General features: G+C 39.0%; 1 protein-coding gene across 1 annotated transcript in view; it reads right to left on the reverse strand.

Annotated features, from left to right (window-relative positions):
• The window catches only part of RYR2 (ryanodine receptor 2), a 515,056-nt gene that overhangs the window by 399,772 nt on the left and 92,046 nt on the right, over positions 1-23,238 (reverse strand). The window contains exons 7-10 of the mRNA XM_065893933.1: positions 22,371-22,449; positions 19,433-19,545; positions 10,958-11,057; positions 10,155-10,251 (exon numbers count right to left, since the gene is read on the reverse strand). Coding sequence (XP_065750005.1) covers positions 10,155-10,251; positions 10,958-11,057; positions 19,433-19,545; positions 22,371-22,449 — 389 coding nt within the window. The remainder of the gene's footprint in view (positions 1-10,154; positions 10,252-10,957; positions 11,058-19,432; positions 19,546-22,370; positions 22,450-23,238) is intronic.

A 23,238-nucleotide genomic window follows, 5' to 3' on the forward strand; every position in this document is an offset into this window, starting at 1 on the left:
GTTTTTGATGTCAAGTTATAAACTCTATGGTCTCAAAGATTTTTTCCTAAATGTTTTATAGTTTTATGTTTTACATTTAAGCCCATGATCCATTTGAATTAGATTTCATATAAAGTGCGAGGTTGGGGCTGTGGTTCATGTATTTTTGGCTCATGGGCGTCCATTTGCTCCACGTGAGTGTGTTCTGAGTCTGTGGCAAAATCCTTTCTTCTCTTCTTTTTCTGTCAGAGGGAATCTCTCTCTCCCTGTGCGCAAGACGCTAAGCATAACAACCTCCTTGGATTTAGTCTTTAGGGAATAAAAGTCAGGAAGGGAAGTGCCTTCTAGAAAAGTTCAGCTTTCTGCCAACTCTCAAACCTCCCCTGAGGAGAAAAGTGCACTGGGACTGCTAGCTGCTTAAGTGGAGAAAAATAATAGGAAAAATACTGGGAGAAAACATACGTTAACATCACCGAAATTCCCTCGCAGGCAAAAGTTTTGCATGTTGGCAAGTATGTGAGTTTTCTCTGAAAAAATCCATAACATACATCATACTGTCAAAATATCCACAAACCACCCCACCAGTTTGTTTAAATCACTGTCTTCAAGGCTCAGACTACTGCTGTAGGAATAGGGATTCTTCCCTGTGGAGTGACGTGAAGTCAAGATGCTTCCAATAGAGAAGGCTCTTAGCCAAGCACGTGGGACTCACAGGCCTCAAAATAGTGTTCTGTTCATTCAGGTTGGTCGGCTGGTTTCTGCCCCTCCTGGAATCGCAAGCAGACAATAATCTTTTAGGAGTCACTGAAATCCTACAAACGGGGACCTCAAACCCCTCTGAATTAACCAGAGCGGTTCTCAATGCATGTATCCCACTGCTCTCCTTAAACAACCTACAAGGAAGTGCATGGCTTTTCTTTCTCCATTAATTTCTTTCACAAACACAAAACAATCAGCATTTGTGTGCAGATTCCCATATATCTGTCACTCTACGAAAGGGGTACAAAAATGAATGATACAATCCTGGCTGAAAACTAAACAGAAGAGATGAACACACACACCAGTAAAGATAATAAATGGCAGTATGTGATATCTGCCATTTACCTGGGGCAGTTAAAGACACAGACAATTCTACTACCAACACGTCCTCAACCAAATTAAGTTCCGTGTGGTAATGGATTACCAGACCCTGGATGTTGAGGATTCACCTATGAATCCTTTGAAAAACAGAAAAATTACTCACACACAATTTCCATTGAGAGTTGATACTGAATGGCAGGTTCAAATCAATTACGGGGAAGAGAAGCTTGTTCTACTAACTTACAGGCTGGCGAAATTATCACCTCAAAATCAAAGGTCAGCACAGATTCCTCCTTGTCTAATCCTCCTCAACGGGTAGAATAGTAAGATACGTCTTCTACGATCTCATTTTTTTATAGCCAGCACACATTGAAATGCCTAGAACATACAAGCCCTCAATAAGCATTAAAGGAACTGAAAAACAGACCCAGGATTAAAAGATTATTGCAGAGAGAAACTGTAAGTGTTTCAGTTTACACATCTTCTCAGTAGGATTTCTGCTTGCACACCAGTCTACTACGTAAGGGCCTAAGAGAGTGTTTGGCTGAGCAGCTAAGCCCCAGGCAAGCTCCCAGGAACCTCCTCATAGTAACAGAGAAATCAAAAGTATATGCCTATACAACACTTAGAGAAGCAGCACATATTTACTCAGGACTGAGTTTGTGATATTTCTATTCAAGGTACTGCACAAGGGGAAACAGGTATTGAGACAGGACATGGATGGGCCTCAGGCTGAGCAGTTTCTCCCCTGTGGACAGAAACTCCATAAAAGCAGGATGATAGAGGAGGCTGGGCCCTGCCCAGATAAAAGACCACATAATCCTCATCCTCGCAGTCAAGGAGACCTTCCTGACTACACACGCACAGAAAGGCTCCTTGGAGGTCAAAAAGGGAGGCGGCGCCACCCCACAGTAAGTGATGCCAACTACCCATAGGCCTCTTTGCTAGAATCCATCTTGGCTAAGAGACGTGCACGCACACAGAGGAAGGACCCTGAGGTAGACCAAATACGGACTCAGAACCAGGCAAAACAAGATGACTGGTCAAAGGAAATCCAGAAGAAATGCCCCATAACAGTGATTCAAACTACCACAAGGGTGCGACTCTCTCTCTCTGAGCCACCTGTGTGGCTATCCACACGTACTGTACTCTTTTTCCTCCTAAGAAACACTTTGCTTGCTTCACTGCTTTCCACCTCTATGTGGAAATTCACTTCTACGCAGCTGATGGGCCAGGGCCTTGTCACTGGCCACTGGTCCCTGGCGGTCCAGTGGCCAGGATTCAGCGCTCTCACTGCCGCTGCCCAACCTCAATCTCTGGCCGGACACCGAAATCCTGCTTCCAGCCGCTGCAGGCCGAGGCCACCCAAGATCAGTATGTTTTGAGATGTCACATCTGCATAAAATATAAATGAATAATCGTGCATTAAAAACAATAACATCCTTAGACTCTGAATCCACATTAAAGAGTCACATAAATAGGACTAGAGCAGAAAAACAACAACAAACATTTGCTACTTTTACTTTTCACTCCGTACAGAACATAACACAACCACAAAGGAATTTGGAAATTAAAAAAAAGGGGAAGCTTTTCTTTTCTTCCTGAAAGATACTGCTTACACCTAGATTGAGTTAAGAAACTAAACGTGGACCAGTAAAAAAGGTCTTAAATTTTCACTGAGAAAATAACTGGGAGATGTCTCTTTCTCAGTGTTGATTTTTAATCTATTGTCTCTTGCCAGTCACTCATTTTCAGTGCATCCAACACCTCGATTGGTTTTTTTCATTTTTACTCTTCTCCGGTGGCTCCAGTTTCTGTGAATATTTTTAATCCTTTGCCTTCAAAGCTTGTATTTTGGAAAACAGTGCCTTCTAGCCCAGTCGTTCCTTGAGAGTGGGGCTCTAGACCAAGTCAGGCTGCTAAATGATGACAGGCTGAAGCAAGGCCAGGGTGCTCTCTGCAATCAGCAGGGAGGTTAAGTTTAGGGGAAAGACTGCATCTCTCTCCAGGGAGAAGAGGCAAAGAAGAAAATAATAGCTCTCCTTCATGTGCCTACTCTTCTAGCAAAACTATTTGGGAAACCTGTCCTATCCCCAGATGCAGGCTAAAGAGGTATACACAGGACATGAAGAGAAGGAAGAAAAGTTCTTATATGATAACTTGACCATTTTGGAGTAAAACAGCGCAGCTTCAGAAGCTTGCGCCGAGGTAGGTGACTGAGGGCATACAAACCCTGCGGGTTATCAGTCATCCAATTGTGTACGTAGACATAAACCACGCCTCTCCTTCTAAGCCAGACTGAGAGACACTTAATTCATTAGATCAAACCCATCTCATGCCTTATCAATTATTCACAAGCAAAGCTCATTGAATCATAATATTAAAAGGGGCATGAGGCAAAAATATTGTCATGCATACATACGGCATGGCTTTTGCCTGCTGAGTCATATTCTGGAAAGCAAATGTAGCATTTATTTCCAGACATTGTCAGAAACAATGACTTAATGGTCCTGAGTTTGAAAGGAACAAGACAGAGCAAGTATATGCCAAGAGTAATGCCTGGTAAGATGGAAACAGGACAACTTCTCTATCCACACTCAAGCCTGCCTGCGCTCTCTCTCTCTCATACACACACGCACATACACACACACACCATCAGGTGTATTTTATCTATGCATGCATGGGTATGTGTGTGCATTTATAAACAAGCATATTTAAGTTTTTGTTACATATCCCCACTAGAATGTAAACTCCTTGAGAAAAGAGACTTTGTATCTTTTTAGATACTAACAACCCCAGCACCCAGAACATGGTGGTCATTCCACAGATTTTTATTAAATGAATAAAATTACCTATGAGCTATGTGGTAAAAACTGTTTTAACATACAAATAATGCTTTTCAAAAAACGTTCCCCTAATACCAGTTTCCACATCAGAGATCTCACATAATAATTCTGAATAACACTCCCCTAACTCATCTTTCTTAAAACTTATTAATTTAAAAGTATGACATACTTAATTCAGGTAGTGCATATTTAATCCATTAGTAAGCGTGTGTGCACATAAAGTAAATGCCTTTGTTGACATTTTATTGTATTCATGTAAAAATGGATGGAAGTAATAAGGTGCAATCCAGAGACAGAATCTAGAACAGAAAACATTCCCCATATAAACGACTTCATGTTTGAAATGAAAACTGATAATCAAATTTCAAGGCTCCAGAATGAAATCTTTTTTTAAAGCAATAATTTAAAAGCTGTGTGGCATCCGACAGATCTCTTGCCAAGTAGCAGAGCTTTGTTTCTCCTTAATTTATCCCATCTCACTATTTGAAAAGTTTGAAAAAGAACAAAGAAATTACAATTCTACAGTTAACGTTCCATGCATTTCTCCCTATCCCCCGCCTGCTCACAACATCTATAGATGATAATTTTACGACTTTTATTGTTGTTTAGACCAGGTGTATACTGGTAATTTTAGAGTCACACATCTTTCTGGAAAAATCTCAAGAAATTTACAATAAAACCACAGTGATGCTTTACGTCACGAACATGTCAGAGTTCAATCCGTAAAAGCAACATGAGCAGGAAGTGTGGGGAAAATATATGTTTAATTTAACTTTGGTAGGCTTCATTCTCCAATTCAATTCCATTTAACTGAATGGGACAATATATGCTCTTCATTCTGGGGGTCTGGTTAGCACTCCCATGAGAATGCACAGGAGACCACATACATATACAGATCTAAGTGTGAAGAGGTAGTTAAAGATCACTCCATCGGAGAGTGAGACCTGTGGTTGCCAAGGGTGGGTGGGGATGGTGCGGAGGGATGGAGTGGGAGTTTGGGGTTAGCAGGTGCAAACTACTATATGTAGAATGGATAAACAACAAGGTCCTACTGTAGAGCACAGGGAACTATATTCAATATCCTGCGATAAACCATAATGGAAAAGAATACGAAAAAGAATGTGTATATATGTGTAATGGAATCACTGTGCTGTACAGCAGAAATGAACACAACATTGTAAATCAACGATACTTCCATAAAATAGATTATATAATAATAAAAGATCACTGCATCGGTAACTAGAACTATAGTACCCATCACTGAACTGCATTTTCAACTGCTACAATTATAGTTCTATTATGTATATTCAAAACTTGTCATGGGAAGGAGGCATGAGCAGACTGACAAATCCACTTACTAACCCAGCATTTACGACCAAAATGGTCCTCAATTACTCAGAAGCAACTGTCACTTCCGGCCATCTCCTTAATCAGTTCCACTACTTCTTCTAACAAACCTGATTTGACTTTAGTTATTTAACTTTAATAACAGAATGTAATTGAGTGTAGCCAGATCATAATTAGTGTGAAAGAATTATGAGTTAAAAGAAATCTTTATATATTTCCCTGGAACTTCTCCAGCTCTCAGAAAGTCAAATTATTTTTACTTCTTTTTAAAAAATGAATCAAAATACATTTTTAAGGTTATCACTATGCGTTTTTCCCCCAATACAGATCCACATCAATTAAAGAAAGGCTGCCTCCTGGCTGTACCGTCCTTTGCCTTCCCCTCATTCTCTAAGACACTGAAGGGACTTAGCGTGAGGACAGGGGAAGATAAAGAAATTTCTACACACTGATATTAAGAAGACTTGAAGGAATAAAGGGCTCTATAAATGTAAAATTTAAGGAATTACTTTTATCGTTACATACAAAAAATTGTTCAATCTCACTGTGTAATCAAGACATAGATAACTTTCAGTCTTAAGCAACATCCCTCAGGCTCCTGTTGCCTATTTCTGACTCATTTTCTCCCTCAAGTCATGAGGGAGAAAGGGATGTCATGAGGCATGTCAAGTCTGACATCCATTCTAATCTAATTTCACCCGTGTAAACACACCGTACAAGGGGCACTAAGGATGTGTTCTTACTGATATCACTACCTAGAAAGAGCTGCAATGTGTTGATCTGAATACATACTGAGATTAATTTGACACAGAAATGAATAACATTAAATCAAGAATAATACAGGACGGGGGACAGGAGCAGCCTTCAATATGCATGCAATGGGAAAGCAGACCCAGACCAATACCAAAATGTCTTTGACATTTCCCCTAGTTTTCTCTGTAATAACCAGCAATGTAAAGAATTACAGCAATGTAATAATAACCAGCAGGAGAGATGATCATATTAAGCGAAGTAAGTCAGACAGAGAAAGACAAATACTGTACGCTATCACTTACATGTGGAATCTACAAAAATGACACAAATGAACTTATTTACAAAACAGAAAGAGACTCACAGACTTAGGAAACAAACTTATGGTTACCAAAGGGGAAAGACGGCAGGGAAGGATAAATTAGGAGGTTAAGCTTAACATATATACACACTACTGTATATAACATAGATAACCATCAAGGGCCTACTGTATAGCACAAGGAACTCTACTCAATATCCTGTAATAACCTATGTGGGAAAAGAATCTGAAAAAGAACAGACATATGTATATGTATAACTGATTCACTTTGTTGTACACCTGAAACTAACACAACATTGTAAATCAACTATACTCCAATTTAAAATTTAAAAAAACAAATAAAAGGCATCCCCCCAAAACAACCAATTAGCAGGAAATCTGCTCTGTAAGTATCATTTTTAATAAAACCCATCTTTAACATACAGACTCTCTAATGTGCAGGAGAGGTGGAAAACTGCAGTCATTGCCCGCGAGCTTAGTCTAAGAAATCTGGGATCTATCCGACGCTGAATATTCTCATTTGGAAATGAAAAAACCCAACTGTTAAAACCTATGCTCATCCATTCCTGGCTTCTAAAGCTTAGCAAGAAGGAGGAGGCCTTCCCCACCTCTCACCTACCACAGTCATTTCAAAACAGAAGAGGGTTTTCTTTGATATAGTTTAGCGTCTCTTCCCCTAAAATCTACACTCTACCATACTTTCACCCGCATGCCCAGGGTCCCTCAAACGTTCCCATATCGGACTAAATGCTGCTCTTCTGTCTAAACAATAGTGATAAGATAACAACAACAGTAATACATCTGTTGATCTCTTAATATGCATCAAGGTTTTACACGCATTTTCCTACTGAACCTTCACGACAATCCCATGAAGTAACAGCTAACATTTAAGCTGCATTTCACAGAGGAGAAAAATCATGTTTAAAGACATTAAGTCACACAACTATTAGTGGCAGAGGCGAGGCCCAAACCCAGGTCTACAGCCCATTCTCTTAATTACAAATCTCTACAGTGTCTGTAGAAAGAGCATGTGGGCTCAAAGAATCACTTCGTTTCAAGTGTTTCATTTAACAAGTCAGAGACTAAAGATCCAAAAGACTATGGCACACCTCGTTCTGCTCCTAAGTCTCTATGATGATATTATATCACTGAACGCATCTACACCCCAAGCCTCCTTTGGGTTCCATAACTAACTTCCCTGGCTCTCCACTTAACTACCATTCTGCCTCTCTTGTGCCTTTTCTTCACCTGTCAGTGTCCTAAATACCAGCCTTATCTAGGATTCCACCTCAGCTTCCTCTCTAGTTAGTCTATTCCAAGGCTTTGCAGCCTTTTAAAGCAATGCCCAACTTGCTAAACATAACACTCTAGTCACTGTTCCTCCTTCTCTACCTAGGGCTCCCATTCTTTCAACTACCCGCTGTGCACTTGTGATTTATATCCAACCCAAGCTTTGTCTAAGTTAAAGACTCAAAAATTCCAATTTCCCATAAACCCTTTATTTTATTTCCCATAGATCCTCTGTACTCACCAGTGTCCAAAATCTCACTCAGTCCTTTGTATCAAATCTGTCCATCTCCTACAATCTTTAACACCATTTCTCTTCCCTAGAGTCAGAAATTCTAGGGAGTTTCTCGCCTTTAAATCTGATACATTCTCTCACCGACCACATAGAGTTCATCCTTAAACGAGTCAATCTGACCTGAAATGTTTCTGGGCCAGGCTGTCCTATTCTAATGGCCACTCTCCAGGATAAGCTTCTCCTTTTCTCTCACATGAATGACTTCATCAGCCTTCTCCGAGTTGGTTTCCCTGCTCCAGAATCTCTCCACCTCCAATCTAAGTTCTTCTTGTTTGTCAGAGACACTCTTTTCAGAGATCTGACCACATCACCCCCTCCCCACACACTCCTTCCCAACTATCTCAGGGTAAAAGCCAACCCGTGGGAATGGCACTAATGAGCCTTCAGAAACTACAAACAGAACTACCATATGACCCAGCAATCCCACTACTGGGCATATACCCTCAGAAAACCATAATTCAAAAAGAGTCATGTACCAAAATGTTCATTGCAGCTCTATTTACAATAGCCAGGAGATGGAAACAACCTAAGTGTCCATCATCGGATGAATGGATAAAGAAGATGTGGCACATATATACAATGGAATATTACTCAGCCATAAAAAGAAACGAAATTGAGCTATTTGTAATGAGGTGGATGGACCTAGAGTCTGTCATACAGAGTGAAGCAAGTCAGAAAGAGAAAGACAAATACCGTATACTAACACATATATATGGAATTTAAGAAAAAATTGTCACGAAGAACCTAGGGGTAAGACAGGAATAAAGACACAGACCTACTAGAGAATGGACTTGAGGATATGGGGAGGGGGAAGGGTGAGCTGTGACAAAGCGAGAGAGTGGCATGGACATATATACACTACCAAACGTAAAATAGATAGCTAGTGGGAAGCAGCCGCATAGCACAGGGAGATCGGCTCGGTGCTTTGTGACCACCTAGAGGGGTGGGATAGGGAGGCTGGGAGGGAGGGAGACACAAGAAGGAAGAGATATGGGGATATATGTATACGTATAGTTGATTCACTTTGTTATAGAGCAGAAACTAACACACCATTCTAAAACAATTATACTCCAATAAAGATGGGAAAAAAAAAAAAAGCTGACCAAGTTTCCATGTCTAGTTTCCATGCTTCTTCCACCCTGCCCCTCATCAGTCGGGAATAACTGCAATTCCCAGTATACACTGCATCCCTCTGAGTCTTCTGTTTGGAATTAATTACTCAGATAAACCGTCTTTTGAATTCCGTCTCATCTTTTCTATAAACCCTATCAACACACCATTAACATCTTCTTCCTAACCTACTAAAAGCAGCACTTTTCGTTTAGGGAATTTTTTGAGGCTCTGCATTTCATGCTTCACCATATGCTAGGTCTATCTGGGGAGAGGTAAGACTAGTACCCAGGTCTCAGAATGACTCTTCCCAAGGTTAAACAGCTAATTAAAGAAGTACTAACTTTCTAAATGTTCTCCGCATCTTTCTTTAAACTAAAAAAATAAATATTTACCTATAATAGTTATCTAAGTGATATGCTAATATTACGAGAAACCTCCACTAAAAGACTTAAAGCCACGTAATAAATCACCCGGATCATGCCTTCTCTCACAATAATCGCTTATTTATGCATTCAACTTACCATATTCATCCATTAATTTGTGAGGCAAAATGGAACATTCAAATCACCCTCAATACTTTTGTGGTTTTGTATTATTTGTGCACTTTTCCCCATGATCCAGGCTACTGCCATCTTGGCCCAATGCCAAATAGTATTAACATAAGAGAGGTATTAAAATCACATAAAATATTAGGGAAAGTGCTCAATTTTATTATCTATCTCAGTAAATGGGAGGTAACAGAAAAAGGTCCTAAACTTTTGGGCAATTTGAGAAGTCTGAAACTGAACTGGAGACTAAACATTCCAGAAAGAGGATTCATCAAAACGAATGAACGTTTCACGGAAGTTTTAAGTAAGTGAATGTGTTCATTCCTCCCACTCAGTTTATTGTATTCACTGCTTCTCACCATGTTTTAATTATACAAGAATTTTCTGCAACTCTATTCATAGGTAGTCAAAACCATACATGAGAAAAAAACTACAGAGGAGGCCAGCAATGGATCACTTCAGTGGACAGATGAATGACAGTGGCCCACTTTCTCTTATGCTAATGGCCTGAACAGACAAATCCTTAATTTACAAAACTTATATCAAAACAAGAAAATGCAAGGCTCAAGGCGCTGGGCTCAGGTACCAACCTTCGCTGCTCTTCACCGTGTTCTCCTGAAGGGACCGTGAGGCATTCATCCATGTGTCCATGAAGCAACCTGAGGACGTCACCACCAATCAGATACCCTAGAAGGATTGAAACACAGTCACATTTGAACTGTCATCATCAGATGTTGACAGCTGAACAGATCATTGGCTCCAATCTCCTATTTTCCTAGACAGAGACACAGGAGTCCAGCAAGGCTTAAGTACCTGGCCAAAATCACAGAGATGCATGGTGCCACGTGCCTGCCACCTCTGAGCCCTGGGTCCCCAAGTCCCACAGTTAGTGATGTTCCCACGATTATACATGACCTCAGCCTCATAAAACCCTCCACTAAACATGCAAGCCTGGATAGGCTCAGATTTGAACTTACATAAGTGAGAACAACCAGAACACACAGATATTTCCTGGGAAAAATCCTGATGTACAAGCACTGCTGTGATCCAGTTCTAAGTCACACACCCTGGAAGATGAGAAATCTTGACAGTAGCCTGACTAAGGAATACCCTGAGGCCAAAACACTGGAGAAAATCACCCCTAGAAAGCTAGCATGTAAAACACACAGAAAAATAAACTAAAGCTGACGGCAGCATAAAAATAAGAGATAAACCTTCACACAAACTTCACTTTTAAATAGCAATCCAAATGAGTTTCTTAAATGTTATGTATCTGCATCACAGAATATTTTGACACCAACAGCTCTAATGTATTTACTCATTATCACAATCCCAAAGATGACTGCCAACTCTGCATGGGGGACCAGCCCCCTAATGGAAGTGGAGTTCTCACCTTGGGCTGCTTCACTTCCTGAGCTGATTGGGGCCACGCTCCAGAGGGTCTGCTGGAAAGCGGCGTCCACGTGCAGGCTGCCGTTGCCATAAGACAAGTGCTGCATTAGAAGCAAAAGAAGGCATCACTACAGGCTCTGGGTAAGTCTCAACACGGAAGTGCTTCTGGCAACTCAAACTGAACGCTGCCAACGTAGGACTGTCCACAGAGAGCCTCCATTGCAATCCCGTCACTCAAAAATGAAGAGACTAGTAGAAAAAAAATTGGGTTTATATTTGACTTTAGGTATTCTTCAGCTTCCTTCTAAGAGTTACTACTTAAGCCACTAATCCGAAAACACAAATAAAATAGATTTATTTGTGAAAAGACTATTTTGTTTTAAAGGCTTATTGATGGGCAAATTTGTACAGATAGTAGACCCTTACCGTTAAAATTATAATTAAGTTTTTACATATCACACTGTGACAGTATGTTGACAATGAAGTAGGTTAAACCTACTGGACTAATGTGTTAGTTTCATGGGGTCCTTTAGGAACTTTTATCTACAATCTGATGTAATAGCCATTAGATGGCAATATTCCCTAATAGGTATCAAAACCCAAGATAATACATGACCTTCAAAATTCAGACACTACAAATTTCAGATGTTCCTTCTTAAGTCAAATGTATTAAAAGAACATCATATTTCACACCTTTGAGAGCCATGACTGATGAGTTCTGAAATGAAAAGTAAAGAAAAACAAAATTATGAGTACAGACAAATGACTTGCTTATTTCACTAACCATTACCTGGCTGCTGCTAGAATTTCAAACATGCAAAGAACAACCACCTTTTTTCTTGCAGTCATCTGCGTAAACATCACCAATATTCCTAGAATGTTCCTGCAACACTTTCCAACGCTGATGACGGCCTAAGCTTTTTTTTTTTTCTTTTTTTCTTTGCGGTACGCGGGCCTCTCACCATTGTGGCCTCTCCCGCTGCAGAGCACAGGCTCCGGACGCGCAGGCTCAGCGGCCATGGCTCACGGGCCCAGCCGCTCCGTGGCATGTGGGATCTTCCCGGACCAGGGCACGAACCCACGTCCCCTGCATTGGCAGGCGGACTCTCAACCACTGTGCCACCAGGGAAGCCCCAGCCTAAGCTTTTAAAGACTTCAATTGTACTAGAACTTTCCCAGATATCTGACCTTCCTAGTTAGACAAACAGCAGTGACGGCACGCAGAGGCACACCGGTATATGCCACAAGCCTTTCAACATCCAAAGGTCTCTTCTGCCTAAATATACTAATCTCATGTCACCAGCATAGGTAGGCATTCGTTTTCTTTCTCTTAAAAACAAAACCCAAGACATTTGTGACATCTGCCATATATGTAATTATCTTAGCAGCAATTTTCCAATCGATAAGATTAAAAGTGGATGCTTCAGGTTTAGCAATAACCTGCTTACCCCTCTCCCATCTCAACCAGCTGTCTGTCTTTTTATGACCTCCTTTCTACTTGGACCTGTCATTCTTATGCAAAAATCCGGCTAAGATGTCTTTATTGAATTAATTTCTTCCCTAATATATTAAAACTCTTTAACTATTTACAAATAAATCATATGCCATCTGCTTCCACAAACAAGAAAAATATATTTTTCTTCATAGCCCTTATCACAGTGGGATCATTTAGTGTATTTTTCATTCTCCCTCTTGTAAGCTGACACGGGCTCACAACTGTATCCCTAGCATCTAGCAGGGTTACTCAATAAAGAAGTATGTGCAGAAGTGAACCAAACGTTTAAAATCAAAGTAGCGTAAACTTTAAAAACATATTTTAAGTTATTCCATAAATGTTCCCATTTCAATGACCTAAGCCAAAATAACAGCACATACACACCAAAAAAAAAAAAAAGAAAAAAAAAGAAACCTGTAAAACCATATGGATTTTATCAAACCATCAGAAGACGATTCAAAATACCAATGCTTATATTTTTACTTTTGAATTCAAGTGAAAGCTCATGCCATATTACGATAAATAGATTCGTTCATTCATCCTTGTTCATTGAATATACTATGTATAAAGCATTGTGCTAAACATTAATAGAACACATTCCCCACCGTGAGGGTGCTCGTAAGCTAGAAAGGTAAGTAAAATATATCCACAAAATGCTGTGAGTCAGTGTTTTGAAAATATTAGCTGAATTGTAATCAAAGTGCTACAGGAATTGAGAGAAAAGAACACTTGGACCAGCCTAACTGGAACACAGTTCATTGGGCTTCAGGACAGGTGGTATTTCCACAGGAGAGACAGGGTACCATGTGGGACGAGGCATTTGAAGAGCCAGTAGGATCATTTGGCCTGAGCGTCACATTTATATACTTAAGAGATGCTGTCTCCAAAACTTTGTACATACACTGAATTTGCGTATGTGTATTAATAAAGTTAATGTGCTAAGTGTAAATATTTTTTAAAAAATACCAAAACTTGTATAAACTACTTTGGAGATTTTCATTCTTAATACACCAGAAACCTTGTAATTGTAAGTGACCTGAGCTTTTTTGGTGCTGTAGGCTCTAATAAGGGAAATGGTACCCAAAGGGGCAGAGATACGGGAACATACAGCACAGCAGAGAGTTTCATCTTTGGGGCTTACAGCATATACTTAGAAAGAGAGTGAGAGGTAGGCCTGCAGACAAAGCAGGTGTCAGATCAAGGACCTTACAGGCAATAAGGAGCTACTGCAGTGAAAAAACAATGGGAAGCGGGGGAAGACGAAAATGCAATCTTCAAATCATATCTAAGCCTAAAGGTACACAATAAATATAACCATAAAGAAAGGAAAATTTCAGTCTGTTGGAGAAAGTAAAAAAAAATGTCCTTAAGATCATATTAAAGATATCTAACCATTTAAAGTTATCTAAATCATGTCCACTCTTCTCAATATTCTCTAGGCATAACTATTTTAGACGCTTCTATTTAATTTTGCCACTTAAGCAACAAAGGGAAATCTGAGTAAGAATCACACAGGCTTGTGATGGTAAATATTCAGAATGCAGTGACAATTTCAGTTACTGACACTAACTAAGATGGGTTATCCTTACAGCCCAAACAGATGTTGTCAGAGGTTGAAAGCAAAGCTGGCCTTAGGCTGAAATATGTAACTGCTCTAAAATTTGCACACCCACCAGGAGCACTGCAGGCACTTTGGGGAGTGATCTGCTCTCTCCTATCACCTTGATTCTCATGTTAGTGACTCTCAAGTTCTCATGGACACACAAATCATCTGAGGATCTTGTCAAAAAAAGGCAAATTTGAATTCAGGAGGTGTGAAGCGGGGGCCAACCAAGGCCACTGGTTCAAGAAGCATATTTTGAGTAACAAGGCTTTATATGATAGAAGCACGAAATCTCAGGAATAGAAAAGATATTATTATAAATCACCTCCCAGGAGTTCTCAACCTGGACTCCACTTCGATACTTTTAGTTTCCTTTGTAATCCAGTGTATACATTTTATACATTTTAAAAGATAATGAAACAAAGAGTCAGTAAGCTTTCTCCGACTGTCCGAAAGGTCCAAGGCACAAGAATTTCTAAGAATATCCGAATTCAACCCTTACCTGATGCATTTATTAACTCATTTATTTCTCTCATATTAAGTGTCAGGCACTTGGCCCTGGTGATGCAACACTAGAAAAATGATCCTCCAGTGACAGGGAAAACAAGTAAACAAGATACATCACCCCTCAGACTTCACTTTTTTATTCTGAGAAAAAAACGAGGGACACAGAATAGATGCTCTTTCCAAATGGAACAGTCTATGATTCCATCACCTGAGCCACAGAGAGAAAAAAAAAAAAAGCTCAAGGTAAATAAATAAAAAATAAATTGGATGCAATCTAAGAAAAAAGAAAAAGGTCATGAAGAACCTAGGGGTAAGACGGCAATAAAGACACAGACCTACTATAGAGCATGGACTTGAGGATATGGGGAGGGGGAAGGGTAAGCTGTGACAAAGTGAGAGTGGCATGGACATATATACACTACCAAACGTAAAATAGATAGCTAGTGGGAAGCAGCCACATAGCACAGGGAGATCAGCTAGGTGGTTTGTGACCACCTAGAGGGGTGGGATAGAGAGAGTGGGAGGGAGGGAGACTTAAGAGGGAAGAGATATGGGAACATATATATATATGTATAACTGATTCACTTTGTTATACAGCAGAAAATAACACACCATTGTAAAGCAATTATACTCCAATAACGATGTTTAAATAAATAAATAAATAAATAAATGATTGATACGATGAAGACCTTGAAAATATTTATGATCACTGTCTTTTTAGCTATCGATATTTTTAAGCAACTTGAGGGAGTTCAGTAACTTACTATGCAATCACAACACCTAGCATTTATTGGAAATTCAGAGGTGGGTATGAGAGAAGTAAATTTTTCTGAGCCCTAGAATAGCTTTCTTTTAAGCATTTTTCATCACTTTTTAGACTGTGGGGTTTTGCTTTTCCTAATTTACTTTTAGACAGTTGTTTGGTAATGTTTTCACGGATTTTAAAAATCTGTCTGCTACTGTATAGCACAGGGACCTCTACTCAATACTCTGTAATAACGTATATGGGAAAAGAATCTAAAAAAGAGTGGATATATGTATATGCATAACTGATTCACTATGGTATACACCTGAAACTAACACAACATTGTAAATTAACTATACTCCAATAAAAATTTTTTTTAAAATCTGTCCGTTTCTATAGGTGACAGAGAAAATTATTCAAAAATCAATGTTTCAAATGAGAGAAATCCAATCCATGGGTTGAAAACTCTTGTGCATACCATGGTGATTTTTATATCTTTCTAACACAAGTAAAAATTATTTTGCGTGCTTTACCTTATTTTGTTTAGTCTGAAAGAGATTCACAGTAATATCTATTTGACCAAATTTCCTCTCTTTTAAACTGTATCTTTCTCTTATACTTAAGCTGCTTTGATAAAGCCTCCTTTAAGAGAAAAAAATAAGTCGTTCCAATGGGTCAAAGGAATTTTTCTTCCTCTTAGATATTCCTGAAAAGATGATTAGAATATCATTTCATATTAGAATATGAAACAGCAAGATTAGAAAAGACATTATTTGGATGAGTGGCTTACAACCTTTTCTGGAGATAAAACCCTTTATTCCTGAGAAATCATGTACAAAGTTCATCACATAAAGCAGAAAAGGGCAGAGCATCCTAGGTGGAGCCTGGGCTCCGGGAGCCCAGCACAGTCCACAGGACACCTCCGCAGAGGACAGAGTGAAAATCAATCCTTCAATCCGTTTTAATCAATTTAGCATCCCAATAGTTGTAAGCTTGATTAGAGCAGCAAATGCACAATTATAGTTCAAACGTAGCTTAACCATCACTGTTCCTGAAGAAATATTAGATCAAAGGCCAATAGACACTAACAAATGAAAAGTTACAAAGTCAATGACAGGACGTGTTTACTTTTAGTAGTTAGTTTTAACGGATGTGTTTTCGGCCGTATTTCTTGTTTATTTTTAACCATGTCAGCATCTTCTCAGAATATGAATCTGGCTTTCACATGATAGTCCTTTATTTAAAATCAACTGTAACTGTCTCTTCACTTCTCACTTCCCACACTTTCTCCTCTTCTGGTTAAATATCTACAGTTCTTAATAGGCACAAATATCCTGGGTAAATTGTGATAACAATTCACTAAGCAATTTTTATATGTGCCATTTATAGAGCTAAGAGTCTTGTGTGGATTAAGCATTCAATCCTCTTAATATCCCTGTGAACGAGGCTATTACCCCCATACTGCAGATGAAGAAACTGAGGGTTTGAAGAGGTTATATGATTGGCCCAGGCTCGTGCTTAGCAGGCTCCGTACCAATAAACTATATATATATATATATGTGACCAATTTTCAGTTATTCAGCTTCAGTACGAGGATTATTCCAGCTGCCGCTGTTTAGTCCAATGTCTTTTACTGCCTCGCTTTTTGCCCTTTCACTTCCTCCAGATCCTTCTCACTAAGTACCAAGTGGGTCCTTGAATCCGTGAACATAATACTCTGTATTCTCACTACTAATGACTCACAGTGGAAATGTGAGGTAATCATTAACTATCCCTACACCCATAGAAACATCCTTCAGCATCTCTAAACTAAACCCTAACACTTAGTTACTGTCTCACAATACTCTCCTACAGTTCCATGGGTTTGGTTTGTTTTCTCCACTATTTTTTTTGAGGCTGGAAGCCATGTGTAATCTGTCCTTGGTCATTCCTGTGGTTTCTACTATATGCTAGGTCTATACAGATGATCACTAAACTCACTGACTTCATCATCAAATAAAAGTGAAATTTTAACGATCTGGTTGGCTAACTATCTGGAGCTCTATATAAAAGGGTATCAGAAAAGGAACTTAAGTAAGTTGGCTAAAATGTAGCTTGAGGGTTTCCCTGGTGGCGCAGTGGTTGAGAGTCCGCCTGCCGATGCAGGGGACGCGGGTTCGTGCCCCGGTTCGGGAGGATCCCACATGCCGCGGAGCGGCTGGGCCCGTGAGCCATGGCTGCTGGGCCTGCGCGTCCGGAGCCTGTGCTCCACAACGGGAGAGGCCACAGCAGTGAGAGGCCCGCGTACCGCAAAAAAAAAAAAAAAAAAAATGTAGCTTGAAAATTATCTGTGAATGTAATTAATCATGAGGTTTACTTATTTCCCTAAGTAACAGAAGGGGGACCTCAGGCATTACAATTACTGCCAATGTTTGTATAGTGTTCTTTAATTCAAAGCATCTTCAAAATCCATCATCTCATTGCTTCATCACGGTAACTGTGGTGCTAGGGAGAATCAGCACCATTTTGCAAGTGCGGAAGCCAGAATTCAGGGAATTAAGTGACTCAGGAATTTGCTGGTAGAATTGATGCTATAAGCTCTGGCCTCAGTGAGATTCTGAATTTTTTCCTCCTTCTGTGCATAATGATACCATCCTGTCAAATAAACTCTTCTGTGTAGTGGAAAGAACAAGCGATACAGCAAAAACATGCATAGTTCTGTCCAAATCAAAATAAGATATGTGTAGAATTTATATACTAAGAAGCATGCATGAATTATTTTTATTACTGCTATTGGTTTCCAAGTAAAACTACAACTCGAAATGTCTATCTCCTGATCAAAATACATCACCTTCACATATACAGCACAGGCACACAGCAAGGGCTCAATAAATGCTTATTTGACGAGCTGACACCTTGGATTGTTCTAGAAATGTGCGTGGTGCCTGATTCCACCTACAATGCTTAAGAGACAAGAGGGGAGAGATGCTCCAAGCCTCCCTTTAGCTCTGCACCATTAGATGTTCCATTTAATTTAATAGTTCCTGTCAGTTACACAAGGCCCTGTTTCACCACTTCCCTGTCTTCATCATTACCTCTTCCCTCAAAGCAAGTAAAACCACACCCTTCTTCCTAGAAATGTTTCAAAATTGGAATTGTGTTGGTAAGCAAAAACTGACTTGAAGCACCCCCAGACCCACCTTATTTCCACGTACAGAGCCCAAGGGTACCAACTACTTACTTAATTCTAAATCAACTACACACAAATAATATGTTGATTTAAGGCAGTAGGAATACACTTTCTATAAACTAGCATAGCTTAACTGCAATGATGCTCTAGTTCTGATTTTTGTTTCAATCATCATCCGTTATGATGTCTGGGATTTTTTTAATGTGGATATTCATGTAAAGTTTATAATACCATATTTTATATTTGTTTGCGTTCTCAACCTTAAAATAGAAAGAATATTTTCACTGACACCCTTCACACTTCCATTGATTTCAATATTCTGCGAAATTCTGCATATGATTATTCTTTAGCAAAAATATAATTTACTACAGAAGGTAAATAGATATTGGCCTCACCACAAAAGTAAAAAAAAAACTTCAATGATTAAGCATAAACTTCTTTTTTCAATCTCCCATTTCTAGCCCTTTCCCTTTGAAACAATGCAATGTCAGTGAGGGAACTGAACCGTTTTTTAATTTTATTTCTCCTTTCTTAGCATGACAAGTCTTTCTCACATAATAATCTGCTTTCATAAATATCAAAATAGGTAATCACAGCCTCATTAATATAGCCTTCTCATTGGGCGCAAAATAAAGTCCATGGAATTTCAAATTCCTGATTGGACTGCATTTATATGCTGTTAATGAAATAATCCAAGAACAGGCACTATCGATGTCACAAACTTACATATCAAGGGCACGAGGGAAGCCTGTCTAAATAATCCTGGTAAGCCACACTTCCACACATGTCACATCATTCTTCTACTTAAGGAGTTATGTATAATTCATCAAATAGAGATACAGGCTTGTTTCTAAGCAATTTTCCTAGATAATTTGCAATTTCGGTTTTAAAAAGATCATTCTATGGACTTGTCACTTATCATGTCACCAACTACATGATCCGCCTTTGCACACTTACCAAGTACCTTTCGGAGGACACACTAACTAAGATGAGGTCATCTCCAACCCGTACTTTTTCTCCTTCTGAGCGCTGCTTGGAGGCAGGATGGATGGTCCACCAACAAGCTTCACCTGAACAATGATTGAAATGTGAAACACAAAGAAATGCCTCAGTTTCAAACTCGAAGTTCTTTGCCAGTGACTCCAAAATACAAGAGGGAAATGAAGTCCTCAAAATCAGTCTTCTTAAAATGAAACTGTCCTGTTCACATAAACGTCAGAAATTGGAAATAGAATGCAAATTCATCTCTTAGACCACGAAAATCAAAAAGAATTAGGCCAAATTAGCTTAGAATCTAAAAAAATAGTGGGTATATGTATAACTGATTCACTTTGCTATACAGCAGAAACTAACAGAACATTGTGAATCAACTATATTCCAATAAAAATTAGAAAGAAAGGAAAGAAAGGGGAAGAAAGAAAGAGGGAGACAGGGAGGGAGGAAGACATACTGACATGAAAAGACTCTTCTCATAGAAACTGGCTGTGACATTAGGGGAAGTTTGGTGTCTCTTTCCCCCACTAAGAACTGCTTTAAAAGGATGTTTATTTATGCTAAGACAAGGCCGATTTCACCAGCCACGCTGATCCAGCTTCGCTCCTTACACAATCACATGTTGTTACACTGCTCACATTGCTCTCTCCTATTAACATCTAGTTTGCCACTTGATTTGCAAAAGGATTTGGGTTTTTGTGACATGACAGTTGCATTATAACAATTTAAAAAACCTTCACTTTTGGGGGGATGCTGATGCAAAATAGGTACAAAATATTGTCCCCTACGTTTTACTATTCTGTGCCTTATTTTACAATATTGTGTTATTTTAAAATGTGGTAGTTTCTATTAATCTCGAAGTAAAACAGTTGAGAATCCTACAGAATTTTCTGGGATACATTATAAAAATATCTGCGTATACATAAAGTCAAATAATTTCTTGTAGAACAAGTCAAGCATACGCCTCATGAACCATATAACCATACTTCAGCCTCGTCACCTAGGATATAAACACAAGCACACAATTTTTCAATCCTTTTGAAACCTTTAAGTTCTACCGCAAAATGGGAATAGTTTTAGCGATATCTGTTATCTAACAATTATCATTCTCTGTGCCCAGCTTTATTATTTCTCCATAAAACTTTTTTTTTTTTGCTTCTTTACTAATTGCCCAATGCCAAAATGTAAACTCCATGATAGCAGAGCGTTTGTATGTTTTGTTTACTGGGGTCTCCCCAGCTCCTACTAGCATTCTGTAGGCATTCAATAACAACTCATTTTGCATAAATGAGTAAATGAGTCAGCAAATAACACTTCTTAAGCATACTTAACAGGCAATATGTAATCTATGCCCTGAGCCGCTTTTCTTACACAAGCCATATTCTTACTTGAACGTCATGTTGCAGAATTCCTTATCTTCATCCACTCAACTCACATTTTTAGAGTTGTAGGGAGTTTTTCATTCATTCACTCAAACATTGATAAAGCACACACTATTTGTCAATCATTGCTTTAGTAGCTGGGGATACCTCAACAAATAAGGAAGAAAAAATTATCTGCCTTGTGAGTTTCATTCTGATCAAGGCAGGCACACAACAAATGATAAATATAGTAAATAGTTCAGTAATTCAGAAGAAATAGAGACCTATGGGGAAAAGAGAGCAGCATATGGGTGTTGGGTGAAAGACTGCCTTGTTTGGTGGGTTTCACTATTATATAATCATCTCAATGTATGAAAACAAGTTATAGATCGTGCATGTCTTTTACTTCTCTTGAGAGAGAGGACTGAAGATTTTTTTTTTCATGTAACTATGTGCTGAAGTAAACTAATTACAATGAGAAAACTAAAACTACTAGCCAAAATACAGAGGAATGATGGAGCCTATAGAAAATGAAATAAGCATGAGAAGAACACATTTATCTTTTTGGTGTCTGGGATTCTTGGAATTTCTTGTACGAGGTGATGTGTTGGTCCATTAAAAAGTTAATTAGGTTGGTAAACAGAACTTTATGTTTATCCATTTGTTATCAGTGAAACTTAGAGTATGGGAAAGTATTTTAAAAAGGAGGGCATGTGTGAACTTGATCCCACCCATAAAAGCAACAACTTAATGAGTCGGTCTATTTCCTTCCATTCTTTTCTCTAGTTGGTCTTTTATTTATTTTTAATTTCTATTTCCTTCCATTCTTTTTTCTAGTTGGTCTCTTATTTATTTTTAATTCCAAAATCGGGCATGCTCATTGTAAAAGATAAAGCCATCAAATTGTACAGAGGCGTATAAAGTGTAAAGTTCTCAAAGCATTAAGAATAAAAACACAAATAAAGCCTAGACTTTCCTATCTGGAGTCTCCAAAAGGATAAATGTGTTAATATATGTTTTTTGTTTCAAAAATATGTAAATACATAGATATGGAGCATGATGACCTGCGGACAGGGAAATGAAGGAGGCTTTCATTTGCTACTTTTCTGTTTGAATGTTGACATTGACAATGTTACATGTGTACACTTAAAAATATTTTAAGATGCAAGCTGAAAGGTAAAGATATGCATTAATAATACTTTACAAGCTAATCAGAGCACAGTAATATGGTTAACAGTCAGCAGAGCGTAAGTACTGTTTTCCTACCCAACTCCAACAAAAGAATAAGGTTTGAAGTCTAGTTTGCACATCAAGCTAATTATGTGGGGATGACCCACCAGTAAAAACAATGTACATTTCCTCCTTCTATTAAAACCTCTCCTAGTCATTTGTTTTTTTCCTGAATCCGTCCCTAAGAATATTCAACCAGTTTATCTTCCAGAATATTCAACGAGTTTATCTTCCATCGTGTCTCAAGACGTCTCCCAATCCAATCCCTGCCACGATCTGAGTGCAGCTTCATCACGGACCAAGGTGCTCACCTGTTGTGTCCTCTTGCAAGCCAACATCAAAAGCCAGTTTATCAGTTGAAGACCGAGAGGTGGACAGGCAGCACAGATACTAAAAGACACAGAATCAGTAGCTGTCACTCAACATTTATTGCCCATTCCAAGTCTAATTCTGAGCACTTACACACCCTAAATGAGGAACAATGCTGTAGAGGAAATGTGGTTTTCTTCCCCCTCACAGAAAGACTGCAGAAATATGTCCTGTCGGTAAAAGAAGACAAGTAATTGGGGATATGTCTGTACATCTCTCACTTCATCTGATATTCACAATCATAAGCCAAAGGACAACCTGATCTGTCAGTTGGAAATCTTTCTCCCAAGCAGAAATTTTTACACTATTCACTTCTAGCTTCTAGTTTTGTTTTCATTTTTAAAATTTTAACTCTCTGAAATTTATCCAGAATTGAATTTCAAACGTTGTGTGTGTGTGTAGCCTGTCGCTTCACTGCAGTGAGGGCTTGTCACATGTATACCAATGTGTGTTTCCCTAGGAGGAATGGAACTCTTCCAACACCACCATCTCCTGATTTCTTTCTCTCCCTCTTAAGTTTTCCTAACTATATATTCTTGGACATAAAATTTAGAATAATTTTTCAGGGCAACTCCTCTTTCCCCACCCCAACCTCGAAATCCTCATTAAGTGTTGCAAGAATGAGAACACAAAGATGAATGTGGTATGAGCTCAAAATACACTGCCATCTACACCAACCAAGTGCAGTGCCGGAAAGAACAGGAGCCCTGCAAACAGGACTCAGGGACAATGCTGGGGACTGAGCAAGCACAGACGTCCCAGAATCATGGAACAAGTAATGAGAAGCCTAGAAAACCCCTATGATGGAGT

This window comes from Phocoena phocoena, chromosome 16, assembly GCF_963924675.1.
Source record: "Phocoena phocoena chromosome 16, mPhoPho1.1, whole genome shotgun sequence".
In the NCBI taxonomy this organism is placed as follows: domain Eukaryota; kingdom Metazoa; phylum Chordata; class Mammalia; order Artiodactyla; family Phocoenidae; genus Phocoena; species Phocoena phocoena.